Source organism: Budorcas taxicolor, chromosome X, assembly GCF_023091745.1.
Source record: "Budorcas taxicolor isolate Tak-1 chromosome X, Takin1.1, whole genome shotgun sequence".
Lineage (NCBI taxonomy): Eukaryota > Metazoa > Chordata > Mammalia > Artiodactyla > Bovidae > Budorcas > Budorcas taxicolor.
In genome coordinates this window covers 126,178,749-126,193,977 of record NC_068935.1, presented here as the reverse complement: position 1 = coordinate 126,193,977, position 15,229 = coordinate 126,178,749, and the positions used below count along the sequence as shown (strand labels likewise).

At 37.4% G+C, this 15,229-nt stretch overlaps 1 protein-coding gene across 1 annotated transcript in view; it reads left to right on the top strand.

Moving 5' to 3' along the window:
* The window catches only part of CDKL5 (cyclin dependent kinase like 5), a 107,563-nt gene that overhangs the window by 31,344 nt on the left and 60,990 nt on the right, over nt 1-15,229 (top strand). Inside the window, exon 3 of the mRNA XM_052663614.1 lies at nt 13,483-13,528. Within this exon, the coding sequence (XP_052519574.1) occupies nt 13,483-13,528 (46 nt within the window). The remainder of the gene's footprint in view (nt 1-13,482; nt 13,529-15,229) is intronic.

Below are 15,229 nucleotides of genomic sequence, written 5' to 3'. Positions count from 1 at the left end.
AAGCGACTTAGCAGCAGCAGCAGCAGGACCAACAGAGAATGAAAATGTCCAAAAACAATTTATTTCAAAACTCAGGGGATTGGTTTGTTTAAGAGAAATAATATTTCAGCCTTTATTTTCTGTGATGTTTTTAGTTGTGATGAAATTTACATATTCCATTTCTATGCCCTGTGTGTCTATTGCCTTATTTCTTCTTGGTCCCTGTAAGATTCTTAAGAAGTACTTAGAGCAGTTGAACTGCTTAATTCACTGTGCTGAGCTATTTGTACGCCTTTCTGCTAGGTCTTAGGGGCGAGAGTTATTTGTAGTGCCTACACTCATGGATCTTATTAACTGTAATTTGAGGTAGGCCTTGAGGCAGAGTTGCAAACCAAAGATTCCAGGGTAGTTGTGGTAAGAGCTTGGTAGGAGATGTGGTTAGTGTGCTAAGGACCTTAGGAGAGGAGCACCCAGAATAAGCTGGGGGATCATGCAGTGCTTCCCAAAGGAGGGTTTTGAAGGAGGAAAGAAAGAATTAACTAGAAATACAGAGTTGGCGTCTTGTCATTTAAATAGCAGCTATAACATCACTTCCTTGGAAACTCCCTGTATCTTGTTTACCCACCAGTATCTAAAAAATTTAAGTATGTTGACTTCAATGGCATCTACATAATTTACTGGGAAAATTGGCCATGAGGAAGTTAGGCACAGTCAGTTCTTCTCTCAGTCAAGGAATCTATAGCAAGCTGTTTGCCTTCATTTGGATCGTATATTTGTATGTTGATCATTAGTCCATTTTAACTTTAAACCTTTCTTTGGTTATTTTTCTATCATTATAGCTGAATGTTTATGTATTTAACGGAGATAATCTTTCTGGAGTAGCTGGTGATGTATCTTTGGTCAATAAATTGGTTTTTCTCTCCTAATCTTTTCTTATCATGGTTCCAGATAAGAGAGTAGGGTAAAAGCCTCTTCAGAGGGGATATTCCTTTGAGACTTAAAAGGGAAACAAAAGACAGCCCTTCCAGGTGCCAAAGAAATGTGGATTGAAGAGCAAAGTTAAGGCAGGCAAGTCCTGACATTCTCTTCCCCACACTCCTCCCACCAGCATAAAAGTGAAAGTTACTCAGTCCGGTCCGACTCTTTGTGACCCCATGGACTGTACAGCCCATGGAATTCTCCAGGCCAGAATACTGGAGTGGGTAGCCTTTCCCTTCTCCAGAGGATCTTCCCAACCCACGGACCGAACCCAGGTCTCCTGCATTGCGGGCAGATTCTTTACCAACTGAGATATCAAGGAAGCCCTTCCCACTACCATGGGGGTCTGGAATTCTGGGTTTGGGGGACACTGAGTTGCAGGTGAAGCCAAAAGTGAAGGATGCTTATGCCCCCATTTCCCTCTTGAAACTCAGGGAGGAAACTGCCTTGCAAGATTGCCTCAACACAATAGAAGCAGTGACAGCAGAGTAAATTGTGGCATGATGTGGTTAGGTGGAGAGAGGATGCCTGGGCCTCCTCAGCTTGTGAGTGTCTTCTGAGGAATCCCAAGGGTATCACCCACCCCAGGTAACTAGATTGAGAGTTAGCAAACCTGTCAGTGGGGATGCAGTGTTGAGGGGCAGGCTGATATCAGCACTCTAGTTGTTGGCCAGGTAGCAGTCACACATGAGATTGCAGAGTATAGACGGCTTTACCTATTAAAGCTGAGAAAGAGACAACCAACCAGGCCAGACCCCTGGGCTCTAAGCCAAGAGCACATCCCTGAGCCCACAGCCTGCATGGGGTCCAGCATTAGCGTCTGGCCAGTGTATGGGGTCCAGACATATAAGGAACCTTGTCTTGGGGACCATAGAGCCCCAGGGGACAGCACAAGGGCCAGTACATGTGTATCTGTGAGTCTTTCCTTTACCACAGTCAAGTTACAAAACCCCGTCCACGTCCATATACCCAGCTGCCATCTTCGTAGAAGCAGGGAGAAAATCTGAACAGAGAAACTGAGTGTTTACCTGAAGAAAACTATGACCCACCTTACCTGTTCCCTGAGAAACCTGTATTCAGGTCAAGAAGCAACAGTTAGAACCAGACGTAGAACAATGAACTGGTTCCAAATTGGGAAAGGAGTACGTCAAGGCTGTATATTGTCACCTTGCTTATTTAACTTATATGCAGAGTACATCATGTGACATGCCGAGCTGGATGAAGCACAAGCTGGAATCAGGATTGCCGGGAGAAACATCAATAACTTCAGATATGCAGATGACACCACCCTTATGGCAGAAAGTGAAGATGAACTAAAGAGCCTCTTGATAAAAGTGAAAGAGGAGAGTGAAAAAGCTGGCTTAAAACTCAACATAAAAAACGAAGATCATGGCATCTGGTCCTATCACTTCATGGCAAACAGCAGGGGAAAAAGTAGAAACAATGACAGATTGTATTTTCTTGTGCTCCATAATTCCTGCGGACAGTGATTGCAGCCATGAAATTAAAAGATGCTTGCTCCTTGGAAGGAAAGCTATGACAAACCTAGACAGTGTATTAAAAAGCAGAGACGTTACTTTGCTGACAAAGGTCCATATAGTCAAAGCTGTGGTTTTTCCTTTAGTCAGGTATGGATGTGAGAGACAGACTAACAAGAAGGCTGAGCACTGAAGAACTGATGCTTTTGAATTGTCCTGGAGAGAACTCTTGAGAGTCCCTTGGACAGCAAGGAGATCAAACCAGTCCATCCTAAAGGAGATCAACCCTGAATATTCTTTGGAAGGACTGATGCTGAAGCTGAAGCTCTAGTACTTGGCCACCTGATGGGAAGAGCTGACTCATTGGAAAATACTGTGATGCTGAGAAAGATTAAGGGCAGGAGGAGAAGGGGGTGACAGAGGATGAGATGGTTGGATGACATCACCAACTCAATGGTTGTGAGTTTGAGCAAACTCTGGGAGATAGTGAAGGACAGGGAAGCCTGGCATACTGCAGTCCGTGGGGTCACAAAGAGTAGGACATGACTTAGCGACTAAACCAACAACAACTATAAATCAAAAAGGACTGAGCTACTATAAAATGCAAGTTAAAGTCAAGGTCAGAGCTTGAAAAGCAAGATTAAATCAGTTGTAGAAAATTGAAGAGCCACGTTTTCTTGGCACATCTTAGATTTAGTCTTAGAGGATTTATTTTTGTCATTTAAATTTAAATTTTGCCCACTATTGAACACAGCTTAAATCCAGTGATTGTCTGATTGAGGTTGTAGATTGCCTACATTTGGCATACCTAATTAATGCTATTTTTGATTATTTGATCACTAGAAGTAGAATTTTCATTTTCTCATTATCTAATCATTGTTATAAAATGAGCACAAAATGAAATAAAATGTAACACAATTGTACAGTAACTACAGTATGTACATGATGGTTAATATTTCTAAACTGAAATGCTGTCTGGCAAGCATCATTACAGTGTACTTTTTGAAATTTCCATTCATTTGCTGACAATACCAAGTCTGAGTTTGGTGTAGCCAAGGTGGTTTGAGAGCATCTGTATATAATGTCTGTAAGTGTGGGCTGTATGAAATCAAGTACATCTCAGATTTTGCATAATCTATAAATAGGGAGCTAAATTGTTTGAAAGTTTACTTATCCCTTTCTAGTGAAGAGAGTTGCTGTTTGCTGTGCTAGAGGGATTAGTGAAAATTGTTCTGTGGGTGCCTCATTTTTCATCTTGATAACATTTTATTAATTACCTAATCTATCATAATAAGTAGGGCAGTCAATTTATATTAGTCTATAACTATGAGGTGAATTATTTTTAAATGATGCATTTAAAATCAACTCTATTGAGGTAAAATTTACATATAAAGAATGTACCCTATATACAGGAAGAGGTAGCTATTTTAAGTGTACAATTCCGTGTGAACTAGTTTCCTCAGTTCCTCATGGTTACATCCTTAGACATTATCAACCAGTGTGCTTTCAGGTTGATATTGATCCACTAACACTTATACTGGACCATATTAGAAGTATTTATAAAGGCTTTCTAGGTATGTGGGCTTGTTTACATTTATCAGCTAAATGGTCCTAGGTTTTTGTTTTTTATTCTTATATTTGAGACATTCAAACCTCAGCCATCTAGGTGGCTCCAAGTCTCATAGCCTTACTGGTACGTTCACTTGTAATGTTCAAGTAAAAACAGTTCAGGACTTGACTGTGGGAATTCTAGTGTTCTCCTTAAGAATGTGGCTTACCTTTTCAAGAGAGCCTCACCATTTTCTCTTCCCACTAACCTCATGTTGCTATATCTCACCTCGAGAGACTCTTCTCTTCTCTGTTCCACATCGGCCCAGGCTTTACCCCTCTTCCTTCATTTCCTGGAACTCCACTAATATAGAATGACTGGCAGCATTTGTAGCACATGTGCCCTGAGGATTTGGGGACCTTGTTACTATATACGACTGTGAGTGGTATATTAGCTAGTTCTGGGTCTGTGATAATTTCCTTCACTCAGAGTATCTCACAATACACATGTTAGATATTAGTAATTATGTGACATATCTGTTTCCATATTATATTTTGCCGGGCTAGAGGAAAGCTTACTAGTTTAGTCACAAAATGGAATAGAGGTGATGGTGAAGGATAGCAATCCTTGTTGCAGGTGGATAAATGAATCAATAAATAATAACATTTTAATTTAGTAAACCTTCTGATGTAACTTGATAAATATTGGCAACCTAGTAACTGCAGTAATTTTATAGCAATGCTGTGGAAGAATTTTTTTAACAAAAGAAAGTGATATTGGTTTTGCAGTGCCTTTTCAAGATCTGTAGGAGGCCAGAGTAGCCAAATAGCAAAAGAGATTTTTAATCAAGACAGTATAATTCTGAACTTAAAGAGCTTGTTTCAGTTCTTGCCTGCTGAAGGACTTCTGGACAGAGCCAGATAAAATTTTGAAGGCTCTATGTTCTTTCATTATCCTCATTTTTAAAAACTTTCTGAAGAAAGAAGGAAACAGATATATCTTAAAAAGTCTCCCAGGGATACACTGTCCTTAAAAAGCATAAACATGTATATTTGTATTCTTTGTTTTTAGGTTTGTTGCTTGAGTTCCTTGTATATCAAGGAATATCTTTTATTCTTTTTATAATTATGGTAGGAAAAGGTGTTCTTCTCTGTTAAGCTGTAGTGAAATTAGTAAATGATGTCCAAATAGATGGATGACATGGGCCAGCAAGATGTGAGGTTTAAATACATTATGCAGTACGACATTTGCACTGGATCTTTCTCTCTTGCTCAGCATACTTTTAGACCAGTCATACATTTATTTGTCACCTACACACTTGCAGTCCTGTGGTAGAATCAGATAAATATGTGAAGGTGTCACTTTAATACAAGTTACGAAGGAGAGGTGTCTACTCAGAGAGCATTTGGGGCTTCAGATGTAGTCACGGGGCTATAGGAAGACTTCCTTAAGGAAGTGATAATTGAGCTAAGGCCTAAGGGATAGGGTTGAAAGGCACAGGGAGGGCCAAGGTTTTAGGAGGAAAGGGAACAGCCTCAATAGCAGGAGAGATTGTGGTAAGGATGGCGAGGGCTCAGCAAGAAAGGGAGACCAAAGAAGAAGAGGTTGGGGACCATTCCCTGCTGACCAGGTAAAAGAGCTTTGATGTGGTCCTTAGGGCACAGGAGTTTGGGAAGAGTCTTTTAAGGGCAGTTAATCAGATTTTCCTTTGCAAATGAAGAGCCTGTTGTTGAGTGGCAGACATATTAAAAATGTTAGGAAGTTAGGCAGTACCCTGGGTGGGAATTCCAAAGGCTCCAACTAGGATGGGAGTGTTCAGGTAGAGAAGAAGAGAAGAACAGTGGACCAATTTGAAAAAGATTTAGGAAACAAAAATCAGCAGGACTTGGTGATGACCTGGATGCACTGGGGATTGCAGACAAGGGAGATGGAAAGAGTGGGCCTTAATTTCTGGCTAGGGTTCACTGGGACATGGAGCAGGAGGCGGGGCCAGGTTCCGAGGGAAGATGAGGGCATGGCTAGGCATGCTGTCTAAATGTCTTACATGCATTTATTCTCATTTTACATCTCAATAAAGATTTATAGGGGGCATAAATAAAATACCCCCAGCCCATAGCGGGTAGAAGGGATTTGATGTTTTATTGGAAACAAATGAGATAATAGATTTTGTTATGTAGGAATTTTATTACTGACTTGACTTGAAGGCAGTTGTTTTATAGAAGACTTTTTCTTTGTAAGATCCCACTTCCCACATCTTCCTTTCTTGGCTGCATGCTTTCTCATGTTCTTGATGATGTATTCATATCTTCATAAGACTCTCCTCTTTTTAGAGCCTGAGCATGGGAGTTTTCCTTGTAATGCTTTTTAAAATGTAAGAGTTCTTAGCAACAAAAAATAATGTTTTTATTTATCTTTTGATAGTTCACTATATGATGTTTAATGGAACCATATTGCAAAAGTTATTATAAAAGTAATTGTTGTTTTATGAAAATGAAATGAATGTAGACATTTTAGTACCTTGATTAATAGCTTTAATAATTTTTGAAGAATTAATCTTTTAATCATCCCATTTTCAACTAAAATTTCTTTTCACAGTGTATTAGTCTTTTTCAAAGATTTACCAGATCTCAGCAAGTAGTCAGGCTCTTTTTTAAGGGAAATGCTTATAGTGGACTATCACAAAACCATTACAATGAATAAAACTAAAGCAAGGTTTCTCAACATCAGTACTTTTGACGTTTGGGGCCAGGTAATTCTTTGTGGTGGAGACTGTCCTGTGCATTGTAGGGTGTTTAGCAGAATCTGTAGCTTTTAACCGCTAGATGCTAATAGGAAGTGTATGCTGCAGCCCATGGGGTTGCAAAGAATCAGACACAATGTAGCAACTGAACAACAAGGACAATCCCCTACCCTGTTGTGACAACCAGAAGTGTCTCCAGACATTGCCAGATGTCCCCTTGGGGCACAATTATCCCCAGGTGGCTAGATTTATGTTTAAATCTCAACTATACCATGTTGTACTTAAAAAAAGAACTGTTACAAAAGGGTGTGTAAAATAACATGCCAGTTATGATTTTTAATGTACAAAATAGGTAAATTTGCTTATGGATGAATTCATTGGTAGTAATAAAAATGTGTCTGGGAATGGTACATACCAACTTTAGGATGGCAGTTACCTCTGGGGAGAGAAGGAATGGGCATGAACAAAGATTTATGATATTTCACATTTCAGAAAGAGAGCAAAGCAAATTAAACCAACATATTATAAACTTAAATCTCAAAAGGAGAATACATTTTTTCTTTATATTTACATGATCAACCATTTTAAACTTCTGTGGCATATCATATAACATTCACTGTACTTCTTTTGTCAAAAATTTTTACTTACTGTCATGCATTATTACACACTAGGATGTAAGCGTTTGTACAAATGAGATGCTTCACTTACTCACTCATGTTAAACTTAGGATGCCACATTAAAAAAAACCTCACATAAAGTTGGGGCCCAACGAACAGTTCTTAGCTGACTAAAATACACACCTGAGTATTAATCTTTCTTGATTACGTCTGAAATACTTAAATTTAGTAGTTAATCTAACTTTTAGTATTGGCAGACTATGGTAGTTTATACGTATTAATAATAAATACAAGTCAAGCAAAGATCTCTGAGGGATTCCTTGGAGAACAGTCTGATTTTTATCATTGCATATCCTGGATAATGTTTTGTATTTCTGTTAAATGCTCCATTGTATCTACTTGCCATGGAATGTATCCTGTGCATGAATTTACTGCCATTTTATAATTTTGCTCATAATGTGAAAGTAACTTAAATAATTTGTCTAAGTTAAGATTCTGTTAAATAAAAGTCTGAATATAGATAAAGATGGAAATATATGAAATATTTGCACATACTTTTAGATCTATAAATATTAGAACAGACTTTAGACAACTATTTGAAAAGTTTTGTTGATGCTAGCATTTTGAGAAAATACAGAAGAGAAATAAGCATACCTCCCTAGAAGTGTGAGAGAGAGCATGTGTGTGTATGTTTCAGAACATATTCTTTTCAACAATAGAATTTATATATATGACTTGCAGTGGCAAATAGCATTGCCATAGATGAGAAATGGCCTCCAGAATCAATCTTCCTAGGTTTAAAATTTTAGCCTTATTACTTCTTAGTTGTATGATCTTGGGGCAAATTATGGCACCTCATAAAATTCAGTACATTTTTATCTGTACAATGAACATGTTGGTAAGATTCTCTTCAGAGAATCTTGATTTAATTTGAAAATTAAATGAGTTAATACATGGGAAACACAGGGCTTGGCACAAAAGTTCTTAAGAATAGTAAAATAAAGCTGACTTTTTAAAGTTACCATATCTATCTATAAGGTGATAATATTTATGTTTATAGGATTTTGCTTCTGCTGAAGGATCACATCAGTGTTTGAAAGCACTTAGTGTGGTCTTTGCATACCAAATACAGAGTGAAATATTTTAAAATACTTGTCAAGTTGTAATTTCTCCCAAGGAAGGGCTTCCTCAGAGAATAGAGAATGAATTTTAGAGTATAACCTTTGGAATGGTTTAATCCATGAATAGTAGAGTAAAATAAAATCATTATTTTTTTCTGTTCTGTTTCATAATGCATGTTGGATATTTTAAACTAGAGCAAAACATTTAAAAAGATGACTCCTGCTACTTCCTTATAACTGTATGATTGGTTTAGAGAATTTACTGTTCCAAAGCATAATTAAATCAAGTTATGTAACTGCATTTAAAATAACTTAGTAAATTTATGATCATTAATACCAATCAGTTACTTTGCCAACATCTTAAGAAGGGACAATTGATTCTGGAAATAAACCAATGACTCAGGAGCTTTAGACAGTCAGTAGCAGAAGTGAGTTTTGATTACAAGTTTCTGTGTTCAGTATGGTTGTTCACTGATGGATGCATGATTTTTATGGGGTGGAAGATCATGAGAATACAGGAAGAAATATAAGCGCTAGAGGTATTTTTTTTAATTTGTTACTATTTTAAAAATTTATTTTTCATTCTCTTTTTTTCCAGTTGTGGAAATTTATTCTGAAAAATGTTAAATGGCTTCATTTAGCTTGTTTACTCATGAAGATAGTGGTACAATTCAGGAGCCTCTATCTTTCTGCATTCCAAAGTAATATAATTTCAATTTTGAGACAAAATTAAGGGTGAGGCATGGAATGATCATTAGTGTTTACTTACATATTTTATGATATCCTTAGTTTGTTGTTTAAAATATGAGCTCTTAAGTAACTCCTTGTTTAAACAAAAAAGACGTTGAAACAAGTAGCAGATTATGCCTATCTTACTAACTACAGCTGGTGACATTCTCTTGCAGATGTTGTGGGGGCAATGCCTTGCTTTTTTGAATAGATTGAATTTAAAACACAGTTCTTCAGAGTTTTCACATATTTTTTCTTTGTCTACATCTATGTTATATGTAACATCTCAAGGTGGTGGCATGAAGATATTTAAAAACAAAACCATAAACTTGTAAAAGTTCTGTAAATTAAGAAACTAAACATCAAAGATCATTAGCAAAGTCCAGGGAGATTGTTTGAAAAATACATTCTATCTATTCTATTTTCTGAACCAGAATATGGCAAAGTATCCAAAAGGAATAGGAAAAGACTTGGATCATCATCAGCACCTATATTGCCAGTCTTTTCCACATCAGCATGTATAGTGCCAGATCTTTTCTGAGACAAAATGCCTCAAATACAGAAGGGCAAGAGGTAGAGATGGATTTGAAGCAGCATTTTGTATCCTAGGATGCACAGACCCCATGACAAGGTGTGGTGAAGGTGAATTAGTAGGAGTAGGATGTGCTAGGAAGTGTGGGCTCAGCAAACAGCTTATTCAGAGAACTTTGCCCAAGTGGCCCAGCCTCAGACCAGCCAACCCAACACAAAGAATGTATACTAAGAATCCAGGTTTCAAATTGGGCTCAGGTACATCAATCTGCCTTTGAAATGCAGGTTGCTAAAAAGTCCAACTACCTTTTTTGCTGCCTGACACCAAGCCTGGTGGATCTCTTCCTGTCTTAGTGAGGATGAGTTATAAATGGGAGTGAGGCTGTGGCTTATGAAAAGTCATGAATAGATAAAATACTGCTCTGAAGATTTAAGAGCAACACATAGTTCTGAAGATAATGTTTTTGGTAACAAGCAGGTGAAGTTGTCTCCTAAAGGAGAGCCAGGAAGATATGGCCTCTATCGTGGCAATGAGCTGACATGAGGCAAAAAGTGCAGATGTTGGCGAAATAAGGACCGATGAGAAACCCAAAAGAAAGAAAAGAACAAAACCAATAGGGCAGTTTTGATTAATTCACTCATGAAATAGTCATTCATGAAATATTTATTGAAACCTACTATGTGCCTGCCATTCTAGACACTTAGGATGCAATAGTGAATGAAACACATAAAGCAATTACGAAAAGTTCAGCCTTAAAGTTACAAGGTTTCTAATGGAAACTTTAGACATATAGGAGTAGAAACAATATTTGAGGTTGTTAGAAGAAAACTTTTCTAAGTTCTTTTATTTCCAGGTAATATTAGTTCAGAAACAAACCTCTGATCTCATTGGTACCTAAAGATTTTTTAATGATTGTATTTAGTGTTGGCTGTGGTTGTAGAGTGGGTTCTCATGCTGCTGAAAAGAACTGTAAAATAATATATTTTTGGATATATCAGTTCATACCCCTTGACCTATCAGTTATAGAATTATCAGTTACAGAATTTGCTTTATGGAAATGAAGATGCAGATGTTGAAGTATGTTCATTGGTAGACTGGTTAAATAACCATCTATTAAAAATAATGGTTTTAACAAGTAATGACAGGTCAGAATATTCCATGTATAATATCAAGTGAATTAAAAGCAACATACAACACAGTATATGTGTGCTCAGGTTCTTCCAGTTTGAGAAAAATTTACTGAAAGAAAATATTATTAAGTATTATTAGGAAGGGTTATATAGTTTTTTATTTCTTTTTATACTCATATCCCTTTATATTCTTCTATATGAGTTCATATTAGTTTTATAAGTAGTATGAATAAAAATGTTAAATTTTTCCAGCATCTTCTCTTAATTGTGTGTGTTTTCCACCATACATTGAATTGACTTTATGTAGAAAACTTCCATTTGTTTGACTTTGTTCTTTAAGTAAATACAAAACCCATATTGAGTGTGTGTGTGTGTGTGTGTGTGTGTGTGTGTGTGTTGAGGCGAAAGAGGATTTTTGTGGTATTGATGAAAGCATAAATAAAAGAAGAGACATTTCATTTTATTTGACCCCCCCCCCCCTCAGGCAACTGTTTTATACTGTAAATTCTACTTATGAGATTACCAGGGGGAAAATCTGATGAATTTCTTTCTTCAAGATGGTGGCAGTCATAAATTTAAATATGTAGTCATATCAGTGGGCAGTTTTGAACTAAGCGAGACCTTTTATAAAATCAAACAAAGCTTTAACACTTAAGACGCAACAAAAACGTGTGCACTATAGGATGAAATGCTACACTCAGTTGAAATGTGGGCAGTTGGCCTCTCTTCCTGGATGCCATCCTGCTGCCCCTTTCTTTGTGCTGTGAGCAGTTTTCTCGTAGGGTTTTGTACTTTCCCTTAGGCTGTAGGTGGGTTGCTAGCTGGAGCCATTTGAAAAGGAGCAGGGTAAGAAAACAATGTTGGTGTATTAAGAGAGAGCAGCATACCTAGCAGAGTTACCTGGTACCTCTGTTAATATTCTAGGTGATCATCCCCCACATCACTTTTGACTTTGCAGTTTTTCTTTCTCAATAATGAAACCATTACAGTATCAAAAAGTACCTGGACAACTGAGTTTAAATCAGGTCTGCCGATATACAAATAAATTGTATCCCCAAAGCTCTCTGTACTCTACATTCTGTTTCTCCTGTAAAAAAACAAAAACACAATAACCTTAATAAGAATCTTTTTCCTCAGTAGCCTATAGTACTTTCAGATAATTTTCCCCCTGTAACACAAATATGAAAGCTGGTATTTTCTACTGTTTTCAACTGGCAGGTGAGAAACAGGGTTTGATTTACAGACATGGTTATGGCTCAGGGTTTGTTTTTTACCATAATGGTCACTTTTTTGAAATTTATTTTTTTCTCCCTACTTTTATGATTCCCTTTGCCTTTATAAGGAACCTAGGAGAAAAGCATGTATTTTGGATAAGTTAATAATTTTGTACCCTTCTGGTTATTGCCTCATATTGTGTCTGTTTTTGATTTGATGCAGGGACAAAGTTTTATAAAAGGTTTGCTCTTACAGATCTGAAAGTATCCCTACTTAGAGTAGAAAAGAGCAGGCCTGAATTACCCAGACCTTTTTATATGACATGTTGACTTTGAAGAATCTATATATTATTTTGCCAAAAGCTTTTTTATTCCTTTTATAGGCTAGAATATTAGACATGAATTATTTAGCATAGTTATACGCTTAGCATTTCCATTTCCTTTCTAGCCTTTTTCTTCTCTTCCAGCCAAAAAAGACCAAAAAAAAAGAACTTGTGATGTTTCAGTTGAAAGTAGGGTTCTTCTCACCAACTACTTCTGTTAATTCAGGAGGGCTAAATAAAGGCAGGGGGATGTTAATGATTGATATTTGGTGGCAAATATTTATCCACTTTGAATTTGAAATGGGTGTCAATGGGGAGGAGCTGGTGAATAACTAGATAGATTAGGAAGATAGATTTGTTAGGAAGACATAAGTGAAAGGAGGAGACTTGGAAGAGGTATTCTGCTACCAGCAACTACCAAGTATTATAGAAGTTTTTTTCTCTGATCTGAGAAACCCAATTAAATGTGTCCCTGGGTTTCAGATGGAGAAGGCAATGGCACCCCATTCCAGTACCCTTGCCTGGAAAATCCCGTGGACGGAGGAGCCTGGTAGGCTGCAGTCCATGGGGTCGCTAAGAGTCAGATACAACTGAGCAACTTCACTTTCACTTTTCACTTTCAGGCATTGAAGAAGGAAATGGCAACCCACTCCAGTGTTCTTGCCTGGAGAATCCCAGAGGCGGGGGAGCCTGGTGGGCTGCAGTCCATGGAGTTGCTAAGAGTCAGATACAACTGAGCGACTTCACTTCCTGGGTTTCAGAGGGCAATATAGACGTTGTCCATTGTCATCCATCCTGCTGCTTTTGCATTGCCTCAAGACATTGGTGCTGCTGGTTCATTCATGTTCAGCCAGATCAGCCCTTGGTCCCCTAGCCTCTTCCCATTCTCCTTTTCCTTCCCTGACAATGCCTGCAGGGTAGTAAGAAAGATAATTTTGGAACTGAGAAATGAGGGACTGGGGACAAGGAGGATTTATTTTTTATTCTCTAAGTTCTTGCTACTCTGTTTCAGAATATACCTCCAGACAGTTGGGATTCCCAGTTTGAAAAACACCAGAGAATGACTTTTCTTCTGCCTCTTTTCCTTTGCAGGAAACGCATGAAATTGTGGCAATCAAGAAATTCAAGGACAGTGAAGGTATATATATATTTTTTTTTTCTTTCTGTATTTGGTTTTTGTGAATTGAATATGGAAGAGATGAAATCTAGCTGATTAGACTCTGTTCCTTAGATTTTAGAGTCTCAATATCAGAAAGTATAATAAATATATCTTATTGATCATCATGCTTTGCTTTGAAACATCTAGTTCATCTTGTGTGAATATTTTCAAATCTCATGATATCAGAAAATTCACTTTGTGTTTTAAAGAGACAGCATTGGAAATCTTGCTTCAAATGCTGGACAGAAGACATGCTATTTACACTGTTTCCACATACTAACAGTTTAAAATGAGAAAACTTATTTGAAATAAATACTTCTGGGTTCATCCAAGTAGTGAGTGCTGTGTTAAAGGCTTTGGTATTGGTTACTGTGATCTCTGCTTCCTAGTCAGATAGAAATACAAAGATAAGTAGTATGTAGACAGTACAGAGGGAATGGTTTTATATTTAGAATAACTCATTAGGAAAAGAAAAGCTTTTCAAGAAGAAATACCATACTTGGAGGCTTTGGTCACACATACAGACCATTTCAAATGGAATATTAAATTTGCCCTATACTGGGCAAGAAGGTTTAAAATAAAAGTTAACAACAACAACAACAACAAAAATAGTGTACCCAGTGAAAGTAATGCACAGGAGAAAAAATAAAGCATTTCATTAGGCCATTAGGTTTTAAATCCAGACTATTATTGGCCATACAAATACAGCCAAGTAGTAAAACTGACTCCAAAGACAGACATGGCCTCTAAGAAGATCCAGGTAGCATTTTTTTCAGTTTTTTTTGACAGAGACTCCAAGCAGAAATATTTTTTACCTCCTAATACAGTGTTCTCATACATAATATCATACATATATAACTGAAGGAAAAGTTTCACAAGGTTATTTTATTAATTAATGTGAGGTTCTTCATTTTCTGTTCTTTCTTGCTCATATAAATTCATACAAGTACCTATTTTGGCATCAGATATTTTGATTTCACCATTAATGAGTCACAGCCTGCCATTTGAAAACTAGTGCTGCAAGAGTGAGAGATCCCACCATAGCATCAACTGATCATATCTAGTTGGAAGTGCGACAATAGCATTCATAGCCTACCTTCATCAGCACACAGCGACTGTGTACTGTCAGATACCAGCCTCTGTATTTGTGAACATTCACCACCCCTACCTTAGAGACTTAGCAAACATTAAATAACAAATGGGCCTCACTAACAATTCCTAGGGTAGAGACAGTAGTATTTGATGTAACCCAGCTCTGATGTGCTGGTTATGTGGAGCACATGCACGTCAGCTGGGAATTTTAGCCTTGTCTTGGCAGCCTTAAAGAGTAGGCCAAAAAAAAAAAAGTACTTTTAGCTTATTCTTTAAAAACAAAACCCTAAAAAGCCCTACTTCAAATGATATACCTGTAGTCTAATAGGAAGCAGTAGCCCCAGGCCAACCCACTGGGAGACCATTAGAAGTGAGCTCTTTGAGCAGTGGCTTTGGGCTAACCACAGGTGGCCAAGAGACAAATGGTGTTCTACCAAAAAGAGTGGTTGCAACAGTAGATCAAAGCATAACCTTTGCCTGCATATAAAAACTTCTGACTGTGCATTCATCTTGTAAGGCACATTGTCGACCATCAGTTACCACCAGAAATAATGTGTCATCAAATTTTTGAAAAGCAGTGCAATCTAG